The 16,772-nt window shown below is 40.4% G+C and overlaps 1 protein-coding gene across 8 annotated transcripts in view; it reads right to left on the minus strand.

The window, feature by feature from the left end:
* PTPN13 (protein tyrosine phosphatase non-receptor type 13) overlaps window positions 1-16,772 on the minus strand; it is a 111,812-nt gene that overhangs the window by 48,803 nt on the left and 46,237 nt on the right. For 6 of the 8 annotated variants that reach the window (XM_066186572.1, XM_066186571.1, XM_066186569.1 and 3 more), the window contains one exon: window positions 8,368-8,931. The exons of 1 other annotated variant lie outside the window; for it this stretch is intronic. In XM_066186572.1, the coding sequence (XP_066042669.1) occupies window positions 8,368-8,931 (564 nt within the window). The remainder of the gene's footprint in view (window positions 1-8,367; window positions 8,932-16,772) is intronic. One more of the 8 variants, XM_066186570.1, reaches the window with a different exon arrangement.

Raw genomic sequence — 16,772 nt, forward strand, 5'->3', positions numbered from 1 at the left:
ATAGGAAAAAAGCATGAAAAGAAGTAAGATAATGCAATCAGTACTCCAAGAACTAGCTCATGTTCACTTTGGACTACCTGCTCCCAAAGCCTTCCTCTAAAAGCCATTATTTCCCCCATTTCTACCCAGCTCACTTGGGCTGCTTTAAGAAAACCGGGAAAGCTAAGCAAAGCTGCAAGTCAATTCATGAAACCAACCAGTGTCACCAGCCCATCCCAGCTGCACAGTTTAGCAGGATAAAACCCAATTAATCCAAAGAACATTTTACACTCTCAGAAAGAAGCAATATGGACCTACAGCAAGATGAAAAGAATCCACTGGGGCTGTGTGGGAGCAGTGAGGTTGCTTCAATCTTTCAAAATGGCTACTTTCAACCTTTTACAACAAAGAAATCTGCCCCCAGTCTAGCAATTACTTGCCTACCACGGGAAATAAAAACCAAATTCAGTGGGTAGCTTTTGGAGATGTGTTTCTAAAATGCTCCCAGCCCTTAAGTGAGGCATCAATCCAAACACGACACTGGAGCTACAGTACTGAAATGTTTAACTAAAACCAGACCTCTTGTGTCCCAGTAGTTTTATGAGCAGTAGGTTTTTCAAGCCCGCTGAACTGACTTTGAAGTAAGATGATGGAGAGGGAACAATAAAATATGACATAAGATTCTAAACAGACTTATTTTTTTCCACTTAGTCAGCAGTTGGGGCTTCTCAAATTGCACAGAAATTATGGCTCCATCCTGGTTCTTTGAGACATTAAATTTTGAGAAAACCAAACCCGTGGTAAAACAGAAATATGCAGTTAAACCACGAGACAAGTGTTTGTAGGTGGTGGCATGATATGGCACCCTGCAGGGTGTTTGACTTCTCCTTACTCATCCTCAGAGCAGGAGCTGGTGCCGTGCTGTAGGCCAAGAAGTCCACGAGTCAAGAAACTAAAAGCAGGATTTCTACAGATACTGTTTATCTCAATATTGTCACAGACCCCCACATAAGGCCCAGCAAGGCTCAAACCTATTCACAAGTAGAGCTGGAGACCGGAGCACACCCCTGTCTTGCCACATCCTTCTCCCTAATCAAGACCACACAATTTAGCCCAAGAACACAAGCAAAGGTCTTGTTCTCATCTGCTGTAAGCGTTCAACAGCCTTTCCATGTCAGGCTATCAGGCAAAGTTTAAAGGCAAATAAGAAGCTACATCCTGAAATTCCATGTAAATCCTCCAGATTCATAGCCACTTTCTCTCTTTAGAGAAAATACACACAGATGTGGAACTGTTTGCTGCTGGGGCATCTTCCCTCAGCTCTCTGCTGGCCTACACAAACATCTGTGTATATCCCCTACATCCCCCTAGCACTGCACCCCCTCTTAACTATGAGCCTTTTTTCCTGGGGCACAGACAGAATATGCACTGCAGACCTGCAAATACTCAATTAAAATGTAAATACGGAGAATATTCCATCTATAATGCTTGCATAGTCATCCAAATAATTTATGCGCTCTCATCTCCTCCAGCAAGTTTTCCTCAATTCTAATGTATCATATTAGGATTTAACTTCAAAGAAAGCACTTGGATCATGGCCAAGCTAAGCTTCTAATTAAGAATTGGCTTCCAAAGGTCACAAAGTCCCAGTTCTGGGATCAAATTAAAGTTTAGCTTTTCATACAGAAGTTTCAAACGTAAGGACAAACTTCTAGTCTGTCTGGGAAGGGGCTGAAAATTGACAACAAAGCTAAAGACTATAATAAAAACAACGTATCTCCCATGTTTACAATTTTTCCTGGGAATTCTGCATAGCCTTGGTTTGTTGTCTTAGTTTCTTTGGGTGTTTTGGTTTTTTAAATTTTTAGTGACTAAAGAGAGACTTCAGAACTCCTTTAACTTCTATAAACACCAAGCACATTGTAGCAAAAAATAATTGTATCAGTTACCCTCCTTAACATTTCACTGTGTAGATTACAGTCTTTTACAAGAGCACTTTGAACTATTTAATACCTTAACAGAAAAAATCCCCCATGAGTTTAAGCATGCTTTAAGAGTTTATAACTAAAATGAATATATAAAACTTGTACTAATAAGCAAAATAAGCACGTGGTAGCTCCATGATGCAAAGGTACATGATCCATTACAAGCTAAAGAGTCTGTCTTTGTGCTGCTTAGTGCTACAGTGGTGCTTTTTCAAGTTCCCTATCAAAACCAGCAGAGCACACTCTCCCAGGCACCTGATGCAGCGTAAAATAACAAAACGCGCTATTTACGCAAGGCGAGACATGCAAGCCCAGACAAGTCACTTACAGAGAGCCTCACCTCAGCCAACTTCAACAGAAATCAGAGAACCACATTCAGCTTGGAATTTCATTATTCTGAACACGAGTCACATCAGATACACAGGTTTTCAAATACACATCATTACGGAATTATTTCTGGCAGCACAGAGAAGGCGGCAGAATTAAACCGACAGTTTCACGACAGGGAGAGAGCTCTGGTTTGCCCTTTGAAGTTTACTGGTGGGTGCCTATTACAGGAGAGTGGTACCATAATATCACTTAAAACACATCAACTGTCCTTCAGGAGAAGCTGGGACTCAGTTCTTTCCCATGAGTTAAATCAGTAGACTCATATTTGCTTTTCCTTTTCCTTTCCTCTTTTCATCTAAGAAAACTTGAACTATCTTAAGCAAGCCAGTATAGGTTTAACAGGAAGGACATCAAGATCCAGCTCAAATTCCTGATAAGGATTCACATCCAACAACTGACGAAGGAAACTAGCACATTCAGACTTGCAGAGGAGCAGGCTCATTTTAACTTGCAAGATTTCCCCACTCACATTCTACATGAAAAAGCCGTATTGCACAGGCAGTCCAAGTCACCAGCCATCCCATCCAGGCAACCCCCTAGGGAGCCCAATCTGATGCAGATGACCTGGCAGGATCTAATCTACAGGGAAAACGTAGCCTTGGAAAACTGCACAGAACACACATTTCTAGTGCTAGGCTAGAAAGGAAAACAGAGAGATTAACAATAACAATGCCAGGGTCTGGTAAGAACTCAAGAGTCTTGTACTTTTAGAAAGATACCCTTGTTTTCTGGATCTGGATCATGCTATCTGGGAAAAGGTATGTAAACTAACACAGGCCCAGACTGAGAGTTTGTCTAACAGAGTTGTTTGCCTGCTTTAATTCAAATGTTTTATCCAACTGAGAATGTAATGTATTGACCAAAAATTGACAATCTCGGATTGTGTGAGCTGCTGAAAGCTCGATAGAGGAGATAAAGCAGATGCCAGTCTGCTGTGCAATTATGCAATTGTAAGAGCTGGTTTACTACCTCATGTCAAGCTGTGTAACTCAGCACAAAATAATAAATAGTTACTGATGCCATAGTACTTGTATTTTAGAGATATCTCACAAATATCTTCTTCTTTGAAAAGCCAGCATCTCTTGTCTCAGTAAAATCAACAGCTGCAGTTCTCTAACCGAAATAGTATCAGTTCATTATCCTACCACTCAGATCCATTAAAATTAATTCTGAATATTGCTCTACTGGACAGTCCAACCACATGAGAATCTATTTTGCCACCAATGAATTTAAATCACACTGCAGCACCAGGCGACATGTGCAAACTGCCCCTTCCTCTGCTTTCACATGCAAACAGATGTGCCATGGTGCATGACTCGAATGGCCCACAGTGAACTCAGAAACCCAGAACATACAATTCAAGAGAAAAAAGAAGTATGTGCACTTCAGTGAATTCACAGTGCAAGGTTTGTAGAGCAACTATTTTTTCCCTCCTAAATCCAATTTCCCATTTAACTTACTTCTACAGAAGCTCCCAAATTCAAATGTCTGGGGCTTAATCTGCTGGGATAAATTTGCTACCAACACCTGCCTGAATACCTGCAGAAATTTTCCCTTATTCAAAAATGCACCTTCAAACTAAGAGAGCATGTAAAATCTGGGCATTTACAGTATCCTTAAATGTAACCTTTAACTGCAACCTTCCCAGCTAAACACAGGCTGTCATAAGATGGAAATTTTATAAATTGGGTCAAATGAGTCTTCAAGGTAGCTAATGAGAATAGTTTCATGAGATAAACACATGGAAGATGATTTAGGAGGAAAAGACTCTTGTCTAGAAATACAGAGGATTACTGTTTCTTCCTGCTGACTCTATGAAGCAAGAGCAATGGATTGGACAAAAAACATACAATCTGAGGGCTGAATAATCTGGGTTTTCTGTTGGAAAAAAAATAAAGGTAAAAAGAGAGAGGAATAAACACAGCTCGTGGGTCTGGAATTCACATGGTTCCCAACTGCAAAAACATTTAAAGGCTTGAGAATATTCCCAAACCACCCCCCTTTCCCCACCCCTGGATTCAGCATTCCAGAGCTTCAGCAAGATCAACTTTTTCGGTATCCTTCCATCTTTTTTTGCCTTGTCTGCTATTTCAGCCCGCAGCCAGCTATATTATTACTCTCTTAACTGGTTTTGTCCTCCTGTATTCCACAAGGACATGGGCAAGCTTTACGCTCCCTCATGCATCTCACTCACAACATCCTCAAAAACAACACTGCATTTAAAAAAAAAAATTTAAAAGGATATTCATTCACTCAAGTAACACGTAAACCCTTTCACTTTGAATTATGCATACACTCAAAACAAAGAGTGGGGGGGAGGAGCTGCCTAAGCAAAAGGAGAGGTTCAAATAAGGCTACCATTACCATCTCACAGCCTTGTGCCTTGCTACTGAGCTATTGGAAGGCAGGCCTAGGATAGGAAAGTTTGAGTGCGTGTACACTTCACTAGTGTCAGGAGATACAATCAGTTTGGCGGGAGAAAAGGCAGAAAAACCTGGAACACAGGAGAAGAAATGACACCTCCCCGCTCTTGAGCTGCAATGCAAGCTTGCAAAATGTAGAAGAATCTTATTTTCTCTCTGAAAGAAATGGGACGCTATCAGCAGGTGCCAGGCAACAATTTCCAGGCTTCAAAAACAAAACCTGCTCTCTGGGCACAGGTAAAATGTTTGGGTTTAACACCTAACAACTTCACAACTCCAATCAATTCCAAGGTCACAAAACCTCCATAACAAAGCAAGAATTAACAAAAGGGCAAAGATGAAGAACTTACTCTCTTGGAAAAATAAAACATCCTTTTGGAGTCTCTTATTAGTGATCAGAATTGGCTACACTTTAAGGCAAATAGCAGACTCTTGCCTTGCCCCCAGCTGGCTAAATGGCACCTAATCATAAACAATCATCTGCAGTATAGAAGAGATAAAGAACCCCAACCCTGAAACTGTACAGCAGATTAACATAAGGCAGCAAGTTCAAGAACAAGGCAGTCGCAAGGACACGGTCCTTGGAAGCCTTGTGAAGCTAAATCTGAGATGTTCCAACAGCATATTATAGTGCACCTCAGATGGTCTGCAGCTCACTACAAAGTATGACAGTACAGCTGTAATTAAAGCTCTGTCATTCTTTCCACTATAAACTCTGCTTTTCCTGAGTTTATAATTTAGATTGTAAAAATCTGTTCTGAGTGAAAGCTTGGCAAACCAGAGCCCGTGCATAAAAACATTTTCTTTTTCCAAGGCAGTCAGCTCCTTAAGGTTTTATGAATAACAGGAAAGTTTACCAGCTTAACCCAAAGTAGGTTAAAGAAAAATAAGCCATATGTCACTTCAATTCCTTTGGAGTTTGAGAAGTTTTATCTCGCCAAGTTCAACTCACAGAGAGTTCAATGTCACTTCACAATTCAAAAACAGAAAAACAATGTATACAGCCAAAGGCGAGGCTTAATACAATTTACACAGGCTTAGCTGTAACCTAGACCTGGGCTCAGCTGAACTGAAATTATCCCCAGACCTAGCAAAGAGAAGGCAGATTGTGTCTCCTCTGTTACCCAAACATAACCCTGTGTCCCGTGACTCCTTGCCCATTCCTCCCCCTCCAAACTGAAATGAACCCTTATTCCAAACTGCATGAACTTTTAAAGTAAGCTATTCTCCTTCTCTATTTTTCACTCATATCTCAGAGCTATGCTGGTCAGAAGAGTAATTCCACACACGCTCGACACTTGATAGTGTTGGATGTGGAAATATCTGTCTACCCACTAAGTACTTCAAAATTACATACAACAGTGATGCACAAAAAACTCAAGACTGTATTTTTCATTTCTTTGACAGATGAAACTGGCAATGGACATTTTATGAAAGATCTCAAGGGACGTGTCTGGTGTAAAAAAAAATGTAAGATGGGGAACAGTAAAACATATGGAACAAAAAAAGGAAAAGGGAAAGAAGTCTTAAAAGACTAGCAGACTTTATGTATTAAGACTTGTGAATTTGCTCACTAAGGCAGAGCAGATACTTCCAGTCAGGCTTCTCAAGCCCTGTAAGACATAACAGCAACTAACCCCTATGTGAAAAAGCATTCATCATCCATCCTACTAGATTACTCCTTTAAACTGGCTCATTAAAAAGTCACATTCATGACTAGTTTCTGGTCCAAAAGATTTTCTTTAAGTAGTTAACTGACCGAAGAAATCCCACAATTGAGAGCCTAAAATATAACAGTGAAGCACACGTTCCTACCTTAAAGAGCGAAACACACCTTCCTTGAAAACAGAAAACTCTGAAATCCAGCTACCTGTTGAGAAAGTGTCTTTACTTTTTTCCTAGCAAGTAATTCAGAAGGATGGGCAGTGAGTCATTGGCTGTTGCCTCAATCTTCCCTGTATGTGTTTGTCACTCAGCCTCTGTGAGTATTAAGGCCCAGTTCACTTTGACTGCACTTTCACCCATTCCCCCTACGAATCGAGTAGTTTCACACATCTGACCTATCTCAGTTTGCAAGGCACGGGCATGTTTTGTTTTCTGCCATCTCCCAGTCTGCTTGAATGAGAATGATAAACCCATTGCTCATCAATGGGTTTGGCCATGCTTTTGGTTTTGCTCTTGTGCAACACAAACCGGCACAAAGGTGCACTCCTGAACAACAAGGCTATTGAGCTTTCCCAATGCTGGGAGTGGCCTCCCCTTAAACTCTGTCAGCTGCTTATCTCCAACGATCCGAGTTGACTCACGTACTTGAGATAGACCCTGTTGATTTCAGACTCTTAAACCAAAAGCCAACCAAGCTTCCCTGAACCTCATCAGACATCCTGGTAGATAACAACAGATAGTAAACTGCTATAGAGATAAACAATGGTATCTCCACAGGGCTGCTTTCATCTATGCTCATTTCTTCACCTGATAATGTAACCCTCATGGAAGATGCTAATTTGATAGCACAAAAGAACTCCAGCTGTACAGAAATCACAGCAGCTTTTTAACCTGCCTATGCCATTTCAGCAACACTCCTCCTTTCTGGAACAGAAGGCTCACAATGCACAGGAAAGGACTGGCTTCCTTTGTGCTAAATGCTATAGAAGCATCTCCCAAGATGGCCACAAAGGGCACGAGCAGGCATTTTCAGAAATTCAACCTTGACAAAAGGCTTTATCATCTCTCCTTATTATGGAGGAGGTTACAGCTCAGGCAGAAGAAGGAGGCCAAAGTAGGGTGTGTTTTCACAGTTGCTTCTGTCACACAACAGCCAGGCTAACTCATGAGTCCTTGAGTGCACCTGAGTAAATGCCTGAGCTAGCTCTGGATATACAGCTCTTGTACCATACGCCTTGGATGACCCAAGTTATGCTTTCTGGCCCAGCACAAGCAGGATCCAGCTCTGCTCTCACTTTCTATCCGACAGTCTCAAACTTACAGACGCTGAAAATCACCCCACAAAACTAAAGCAAAAAAAACATACAGTTACACTTCCAGGGCTCTGCATCAAGGTAATTTTATAACTTTGCCCACAAGAAGACTGGTTTTTCCCCCATGCATTTTTTTACTGAACTGATGGAACTTGTGTGAGGTATCCCCACTGAAGATCAGAACATGAGGCCAAAAAAAAAAAAATTATATTTAAGGGCTTAAGTACAGAGTTATACAGCACACAAACAGAGATCTGGAGATGAAATTCTGCCTCTCCTCAGGGGCATAAATCCATCTCTAATAGCTGGAGATGAGAATCTTCCTTCGAGAAAAATTACTTGACAATTGGCTGTTACCAGCTTTTTTTTTTCCTAATTGTAATTGATGAGCTTGATACTTGCTAGAGATCAACTACTTTGAGCAAGCAATCTGGACAACAACATTTATCTTCACTGGCAACAGATGCTCTAATGACTTCACTTTATGTAAAAAAAGATGAAGCAAAGACCTCAGCTGCTTCAAGAGCTGCTACAAGAGAACTCAAATTTATCATAATGAGAAATCTTTATTTGACGACTGGAATACTCAGAAAATCAAAAAGCTTCACTAACCTTCTACATTCATAGCTTCCCTCAGAAGCTGCAACTTCTTCTGCCTCTCTCTTATCCTGTCAAAGGCACTTGATATTGCTGCAGAAGTTGATGTCTCAGGCCCGTGGCGCATTTGGTCCAGTTTTTGTGGTCCGAAGACATCCAGTGCTATGCTCCCATCAGAGTATCTTGCTTCCTTGTTTCTGGCAGTAGTAGAAGTCCGTACTGTAAATGTTTCACACTGATGGCTGTGCCTGTGAGAGCCTCCAGTACGGTCCCTCTCAGCCGCCTTGTCAGTCGTGCAAAGCAAATCTGTGGAAGAAGCCCATATTTTCCGTTTGGGAGGGACATCTGTGTGAAGGTGACCTTTTTTCTCAAGCTCACTGGTTTTACACCTATGAGGACAGAAAACATCTTCCTGACCCGAACTGTAATCTGCAGAAATGCCCTGGAAAAACTCTTCCTCTTCTTGTGTTCCTCTGATGGACAGAAATCCCATAGACTTGCTAAGTCCTTTGTTAAGGGTGGTCTGTTGAGAGAAGTGAGCTCTGTGTCCATCAGGTGCATCAACCGCCAATGTTTTTCCTGGAATAAGGAGACATTTCATACATGTAATTTTCTACCTAATACACAGGAGTCCGACACAAATTAGTTAAAGTGTATGATGAACACACGCTTGGTCATTGGTTTTGACCATGCAAAGCATTGAGAAGGCTACTCCAAGGGCTCCCTCAGTCCACAAAGATAGAAATCCAACTACTTCATACATGATGACTATTTTATTTCTTTTATTTCTAAAATGCCCAAGAAAAAAAAAATAAGACCTACTATAATTCAGTATTAACAATAAAAGCCCCAAACTATCACATAATTGCTGAAAGTCATTTTCTCATTAGTTTCATTTTCAAAATAGCCTGGACTAACACCAAAAATACTACTTAGTAATCAATCTGAAATCAGCCATTCCTCTCACACCCAAATACACCGCCTACAGGTTTTAATAACAAGTCCAGGTTTGTTCTTCAGATTTACAGATGCCCTGCAACAGAGTCAGCAGTAAGAAAAGAATGACTGTGTACTTAGGAATTATAAAAATCCTGGATCTTCCTCTAATGACTAATTTTGGTGACTATAGTCTCTCCTGATAAAGAATACCATGAAACAAAACCAACAAAGCTTCCAAGGTTAAAATGATTCCATGAGTCTGCACCCTTTGAGTTTCACTAGTACATGGATCTGCCAATACTGAGGAAGTATCTCTTCTCCCTCTCCCTTCTCATGAAATTATTTCCAGAATAAAAGAAACAGCCAGAGGTGGAACCATATCAATGAAATATGTGGTCTCTGAAGAATATCATATCATGGTGACCAAGAAGTTTTGACCCAGGTGGAGCCCGCATGGCATGTGATTGACCCCTGCCTTAGAGCTAGCTCCCTCTTTATGGTGATATTCCCATGTACACTCTTTAAGAAGGAGCAGCCTTGAAGATTTCACTGCAAAAGCAAGCAGACATGAGTTCAAAGTAATCATTGTGTTGTATCTACTAATCTTAAGGAATGCTACATAGTCCTGCCTGCATGGATTGAAATTAACTGCCCCACTTGCACAGCAGGCTCCTGATGATCTTTATCCGGAGTGTTATCCTTCCAAACAGAATTCCACGGAATGCTTTAGGGATGTTTAGAAATGCAGTCACTAAAGCTCTAAAAGCTTGTGGCTTTTAAAGGTGTAAACACCTTTCAACTCTGACATTCTTCTTCAAGAGGGGCTGTGCTTTTAGTTTGTAGTTTTTATTTCTGTGATATTTAACTAACAATCAAAACCAGCAAGCCTCAAGCCAAATGCAACCAAGTAGCCCCTTGCTTCCTACCACCATGCAAATACAGGATGGTAAAATGTTAGGGTTTGGACTGTCTAAAAGGTGTCTTGTAAGAAATCACACACAATTCCCACATGCTCTAGCCAAAAACACTTTTGCCAATGAGAACGAACTAATCTTCTAAAAGGATCTGATGCCTCGTTTCATATTTTACAAAGATAGCTTTAATACCAAACTAAACATAATTATCTTAATGGTGAAGTAAGTACTATGTTACTACCTTATTCTCAGACTATACATCATTCTAAGGCTGATGAACTACGTATAATACTCACACACCAAAAAGCCTTTTAAAAATAAGTGTTCATTGTGAAGGCCCCACAATGATTTACATTGTCGATCTAAAGCAGCGGGGTGATTTTCACTCTGCAAACACATACTTCACATTCATGTATGTGCACCAAGGAAAAACATTCCTGAAGAGGATTTTAACTCAGTCATTTGTGAGATAGAATACTAAACACTGCAGTTTGCTTTTTAAGACGGCCAACAGAAATGCAAATCAAAATGAGCTCTGAGAATCTTCCCCAGTAATGAGAGTTCCAAGATAATTTTAGGCCGGAAAAAACCAAAACAACCTCCTCTACACACTGTAAAAAAAACCTGAACACCCACTTCTTACACTGAAAGTATTTACATGCAGGGACCTTACTGAACAAAACGAAGGCAAACCAAGCAGAAAAATACCCAAGAGAAGCAGACAGCTGCAACTCCAATACACTACCACAGCTATGCACACAGGGTTACTCGGTGCGGCATCGGTCGTGACTCAGAAGAACATTCCTGTCCAAAAGATCATTTAGGTCTCCGCACGCTGAAGCATGAACTTGTTGCGGGATCACATGCAACGAAAAGAGTCACAAGGTACTTTTAGCACCTGTGGGTATCCTCACCACAGCACCCCAGAGACACAACCGTGTCTTGCTGTGTGCTGGTGAGAAAGAGCCCACCTGTCCCTCAAAAAGAGTGCTGGGGCGAAGGAGCATCCTCCTCACCAAAGCTGTGGTTCCCATTGACTTGGAGACACCAGAAGCTATTTCCTGTTGGTACAGAGGCCCTGAGGACACAAGCTCCTTTGCCTCAGCACACCAGAGACGCTCTCTATTCCCCATGTCAGCCACCCACTGGGCCTCCCCTCATGAGAACAAGAAGGCCATGGGCACTCTGTCATGGGCAGTGACTAGGGAAGCACTCATGGCTGCAGCTTCGCCACTCAACCAACCAACTGCAGGATGAGGCAGGAGATGAGCTGTCCTGTCAGGAAGCAGTGCAGGAGGTGTTCCAGGAGGTGTTGCTCTTCCACTCTACAGGTCTAACTCAGATCCACTTTGACTTAAGCAAGTCAGCACGAGATTTTTACATAGTGCCAAAATGAATCTACAGCAGGCCTCAAGTATTCAGGCTTGAGACTGCAAAATTCTCTTGGAAGTCTTTCATCTGTCCTTTATTACTCTCCCCATTCCCACTTCTGCTTTTCATCAGCCTTGCCAGTTCTTCCCACCTCTGCAAAACCCATCTCTCTCTATATTACATTATTTCAACAAGCTCTGCCCACACTGACTGACAGTGCCAGCATGAGCTGTTTAAAAATCATCCTCACAGAAGGGTAAAGAAGAGACTTTGGGGCAAGGAGTGCACAGCCTGTGTATCTTGAGAGGGCAGACTGAAACAAAGCAGCAATACAGAACTTTCAAACCTGTACTTTATCCCAGCCAAAAAACTGCATGCTGCTTTTAGCACCAGAGCGCAGAGGCCAAGGATCAAGGGCAAGACTTCTCGATACAGAAGTAACTCAAGTGCAGATACCAGTAGTAAAATTGGATTAGGCAACCAGCAATCAGTCCAAGCCAATATTTCTGTTTTTAATCATGTAAATCTCTCCTCATCCCTTCTTCCTTTTTTATAAGTACTATTATAGGCTTTGTAAATCACACAATCAACTGTTAAGGTATTTTCACTTTTTTAATCCTGGACTTCCTCCACTACCTCAACAATACTTGCATCAAGAGTCTTAAATGACTGCAGGAAGTCACTTTCAGCACATGGCTCATGTATCCAGCTTCCAGAAAACAGTACACCTCCAAAACCAAGCAGATTGGAATAATAGTCCTTCTTTAACACACGAATTTCAGTTGAATGGTGTGCTAAAGTCCAAATTCATTAAGTCAATACGTGGTTTATTTTTCAGCTTTTCGCCCCCGCAGCTTTTATAATGAATTGTGTGGGAAAATGAAGGAAAGAACCACCAGCAAAAACCTATATATAAGGAATAAATATCTAACTGATGACCAAAAGGAACCTGCATAAGGGACCTTGTAAATCTTTATAATGCAAGACTCATGACCTTCCTTTTTTTAAAAAAAAAAAACAACAAAACGTTTGTATTTGTAATGGAAACTCTGGAGACCTATCCCAAGTATCTTGGCTCGATTAAAGCCATTAATTGTATCACCTGAGACCACACAGAGCTACTCCAGGCTTCAGTTACCCAGGTGCTTAACAGGACAGAGAAGTGCCTCCCTGTTTGTCAGTGAGGGTGAAAGAAGAAGCCATTAGCAATTAAGATGCTGCAGCATGTAAGAAACTTCAAAAGGAACTCTTTCCCCTTCCCCAGTAACTTCTCTGTTGCACTAAACTCTCCTCTTTGCTCATCTGAAGAGTGTACGGGTTCTTGGTTCCTCATATCGCCCTTGGGTGTTTATCCTCCACTTGATGTTACATTCGTGCAATTATTTATAATTACTGTAAATAATACAAATGTAATTACAGTAACTGTATGATTCCAATGTGTAAAGCGAGGGAATATATACAATAAAAATAGCAATTAATAACCAGGAGTTCACGATTAAATTCCTTTGTGGTGCTAAAATGAAACTCTAGTTTTCCACACACACCTTCAACTGCCAGATGTTACATTTGCTAAATAACCATATATCTGCTTCCTTCTTCCTTTGGTGTTCTCAGCTATGAATGCAACTACACCCTCTTTTACACCAGTGTCATTCACAGACCATCTTTCACTCACGCTGACAGTAATCTGGTTGATTTTCCTCTGAGAAAGAGTTGTTGTCAAACTAAATCCAGTCCGTCTGCGATTACTTGTGTACCAGCTTGATCACACATGCAATTAATCCAACATTAAGTAAGTGCAAACACAGTTGGTACCATCACATGCTCTATCTGTTTTTGCTGCCTAAACTCAATTTTCTTTAAAGTCTTTCTGCCTGCCCCTTCCTTTTGTTGGCACAAAACAGAAGACCTTTTTCAACTCTGTTATGGATTTTGACTTGTCCAGATGCACACATATGGGAGTGGGGGGTGGTTAGGAAGAGAGAGGGGCTGGGGGAGCAGGGAAACACTGCCCACATGTGCATGAGAAAACACATCATCACTGCCAGATTGGAAGGTCTCAAGAGAGGAAATTATTACACAGGAGTTTAAAAAACATCTCCCACGCCATCTTTGTGCAGAAAACAAAGCAACAGAAAAAAAGCTCTTTCTCCTCAGACAATGCGGTTAGTTTCTAAAAATGAGTGGGGAGCTGGTGGAGGAGTTGGGTTTGTAATTCCTTTGGGGCAGGCTAAAAGCCAAACAGAAGACAACAGAGCCAGATGTGGCCTGTGGGTTGACTGCTAGGAATGGCATCCCCTTCTTCTTTTCCTTTCTGAATTGTTGAGAAAAATCCAAGTTTCAGATGGAAGTACTCCTAAACAATGCATTCTCTGTGAAGGAAGAATTGAACTGGACACAAGGACTGTTGAAAGCACCAGACGTAATGGCCAAGTTATAAATCTTGTAAAACAGTTTGCATTCTGCTTCGGACTGACAGCTCTTCTACCAAAAAACACCAAACAGCTCCAAAAACCAGGCATCTTGCTCAGGACAGTGGTAGTGAGCCTTGCCAAGCAGCACTTCATATTTCATAAATGCAACATTTTACCTCTTCCCTTCCTCAGCACCTCTGCAAGAAAAGGCAACCATTGCTCTTTCCCCCTCAGCGTTATGGGTCAGATTGTTTTTTGGTACATTTCTCTACCAAGTAGGCAAAAGATCCACCTAGCTACTCCCTTCCTGGAGTTTTGTGTATCCCAGGAGAAGCTCGGTGTCGCAGCTGCTTTTCTGCACAGAGACAGCTTTTGGCAACTCTGTATTAGTTTCCTCGCTGATCTTGGTGTCTGTTCCTGTTTTATCTTCAGAGTTCTGAGTTTGTCTTCAACACCACTCTGGCAGGATTTCCAATAGTGCCAGGCTGGAAGCTCCCTATGCCTGTAGAAACTATACCTAAATTTAAAAGATCTCTACCAATGCCAATCATCAGTACTGCTTGATGCAAACAGAAACACTTATTGGAAGAAAACAGGCATGGCTTCTGAAGCGAAAAAGGATAAAATCTTTTTTTTTCCTTTTCTTTCAACAAGAAATCTTCATCTGGCTTTCATTTGGTTTTGCTGAACTCTGAAAGTTATTCTCCACCTACTCAGTTCTTTTTTTTTTTCCGGAACTGAGGAGCCAGGGGGAAAAAAATAATAATAAAAAAGTATATTTAGTATATTACAGATGACAAATTTTCAAGTAAATTGAACTAAGTTTGTGCGGCAGTTTTTGATAATTTAAGTCTGTGTGTTTGGATTTATCAAGGCAATGTTTAAGCTACTTCAGTTCACATATGGAGGTCATCACTATAAACCATTTTTTTATAGACTGAAAGTTGTATTTTCACCCAGATCAGGAAGTAAAACAATCCACTGTCAACTTCCATGGATCAAAAGCAAAAAGGGTATGTTTTCACTTATTTGAGAGGTTTTTTGTTGATATATGAAGTGGTAATTAAACACTAGAATATTGTTAAAATTAAAAGCAGCTTCACTTCGCCTTAGCATTTTTCATTCAGTTTACAACACCTACCACTTTTGTTACACCTGATAGGGCATACAGTCTAATTAAACAGGGAGTTGATCAACATCCACAATTTTGATCACTATTTCCAAATCTTTCCTATTGTGTACAGTTAAGGTGAATCTAAATGATCTTTTAAATTCATTTCAAGCTTTCATTCACGTGGCACATATTTTTGGCAGAGAAAAAGGTTAGAATACAACTGTAATATTATAATATATGAGTTGGACTTGTGACAGTCTACCACATTGTAAAAGTCCAGCTAAAATCAGGGATCCTTCACGGCAGGAAAGCCAAAACTCCTGTTAGCTGCATTTCTTTAGAAGATTAAACATCTCTGGTAAAGGTCTGTCCTTGGTGTTCATGGATCACCAACTTAAATTGGAACTTGGCAAATAAACACACAAGGTGCAGGATTTCAGGTATTAGATGGCTGGGAAGCAGGTATCCAGGCAAGTGCAACTTAGGGAGATTTCAACTGAGCATTTTTTTCACATCCTACACATCCTTTTCAAGGATAATCTGTGGCAAAGAGTAACGCAGTGAATTAATCCTTGCTTTATATTTGAAGAGTTTGACAGTTACTTAATCTTCTGTCACACCAAAAGAATATTACGAAGCCAATTAAATAGCTTTCACATATAATTCTTGATGTAAAAACTCTTTTAAGGTCTAAAGTGTTTTTAAGTACAAAAATTAAATAACTCATTGGTTCAGATGACTCATGACAGGTCTTACTGCCTTTATTTCTGCTGGCTAAGTCAGTTCCTAAACTCTGTGTTCTGACTATGACTTGACTAAAAGCAAACATTCTGTAAAATTAATTTACAATCAATTACTTCTGCAGTCAGCCCTGCTGTAAAACTCATTCACCAAGATAGCCACAAAAAGTGAGTCACAAAAGAGACAAAAAATAAATTTAACTGGAGAGAATATTAACACAAAGCTATCGATTAATTTAATAATTATCTTCAAGACACATAGATGGAAATGAAGAACAGAAAAATATCAAAGCTGGTTACATAGGGTGAGAAAAATATTTGATTTAAACAAGTGGGGTGGAAAAATTTCAAAACATTTATCCTAAGTCAACAATAAAGCCCTGGCAATTATAATTGTGGATTAACATGGTATGGAAAACTGATCCTAATAATAATGAAGTTCAAATAAAGGTAAAAAAATCATAGCATTTTTCAAAGACTGCAAATATCTAAGGTATTAGTTGGCTACTCTCCAATTATCATCTCTCTTACTGAACCATCTCTTATATTCATGGACTTAGCAAGATTTATCAGCTATCTTAAGTTACATGCTCCAAGCCACTTTCCAATACTCTGAAGTTCACAATAGATGCCATACCCCTTATGCTGCTTTTTTCTCCATATGACAGCTATTCTATTCATTTTGAATCCTAAGATTTTCACAACAACTCAGCACAGCTTCACCTCAGCAAATATCAGACAAGTCTTCTGTCCTTTTCACAAAGATTTCTGCTCATTGTATTTACTTTACTTATAATACACTAGGGAAGTGACTAATAAAGTTATACACATCCTTATGTGCACCCACCTCACCCACCCCCATCATCCCAGGGTTAAACTTGACCCAAAAGGTGTTCTCAGAGGCAGTTAAACCTGAGAAAGGGGTAAA

The sequence above is a fragment of the Chamaea fasciata genome, unplaced genomic scaffold (assembly GCF_029207755.1).
Source record: "Chamaea fasciata isolate MVZ Bird 193981 ecotype frontalis unplaced genomic scaffold, bChaFas1.0.hap1 SCAF_6, whole genome shotgun sequence".
Taxonomy (NCBI): Eukaryota; Metazoa; Chordata; class Aves; order Passeriformes; family Sylviidae; genus Chamaea; species Chamaea fasciata.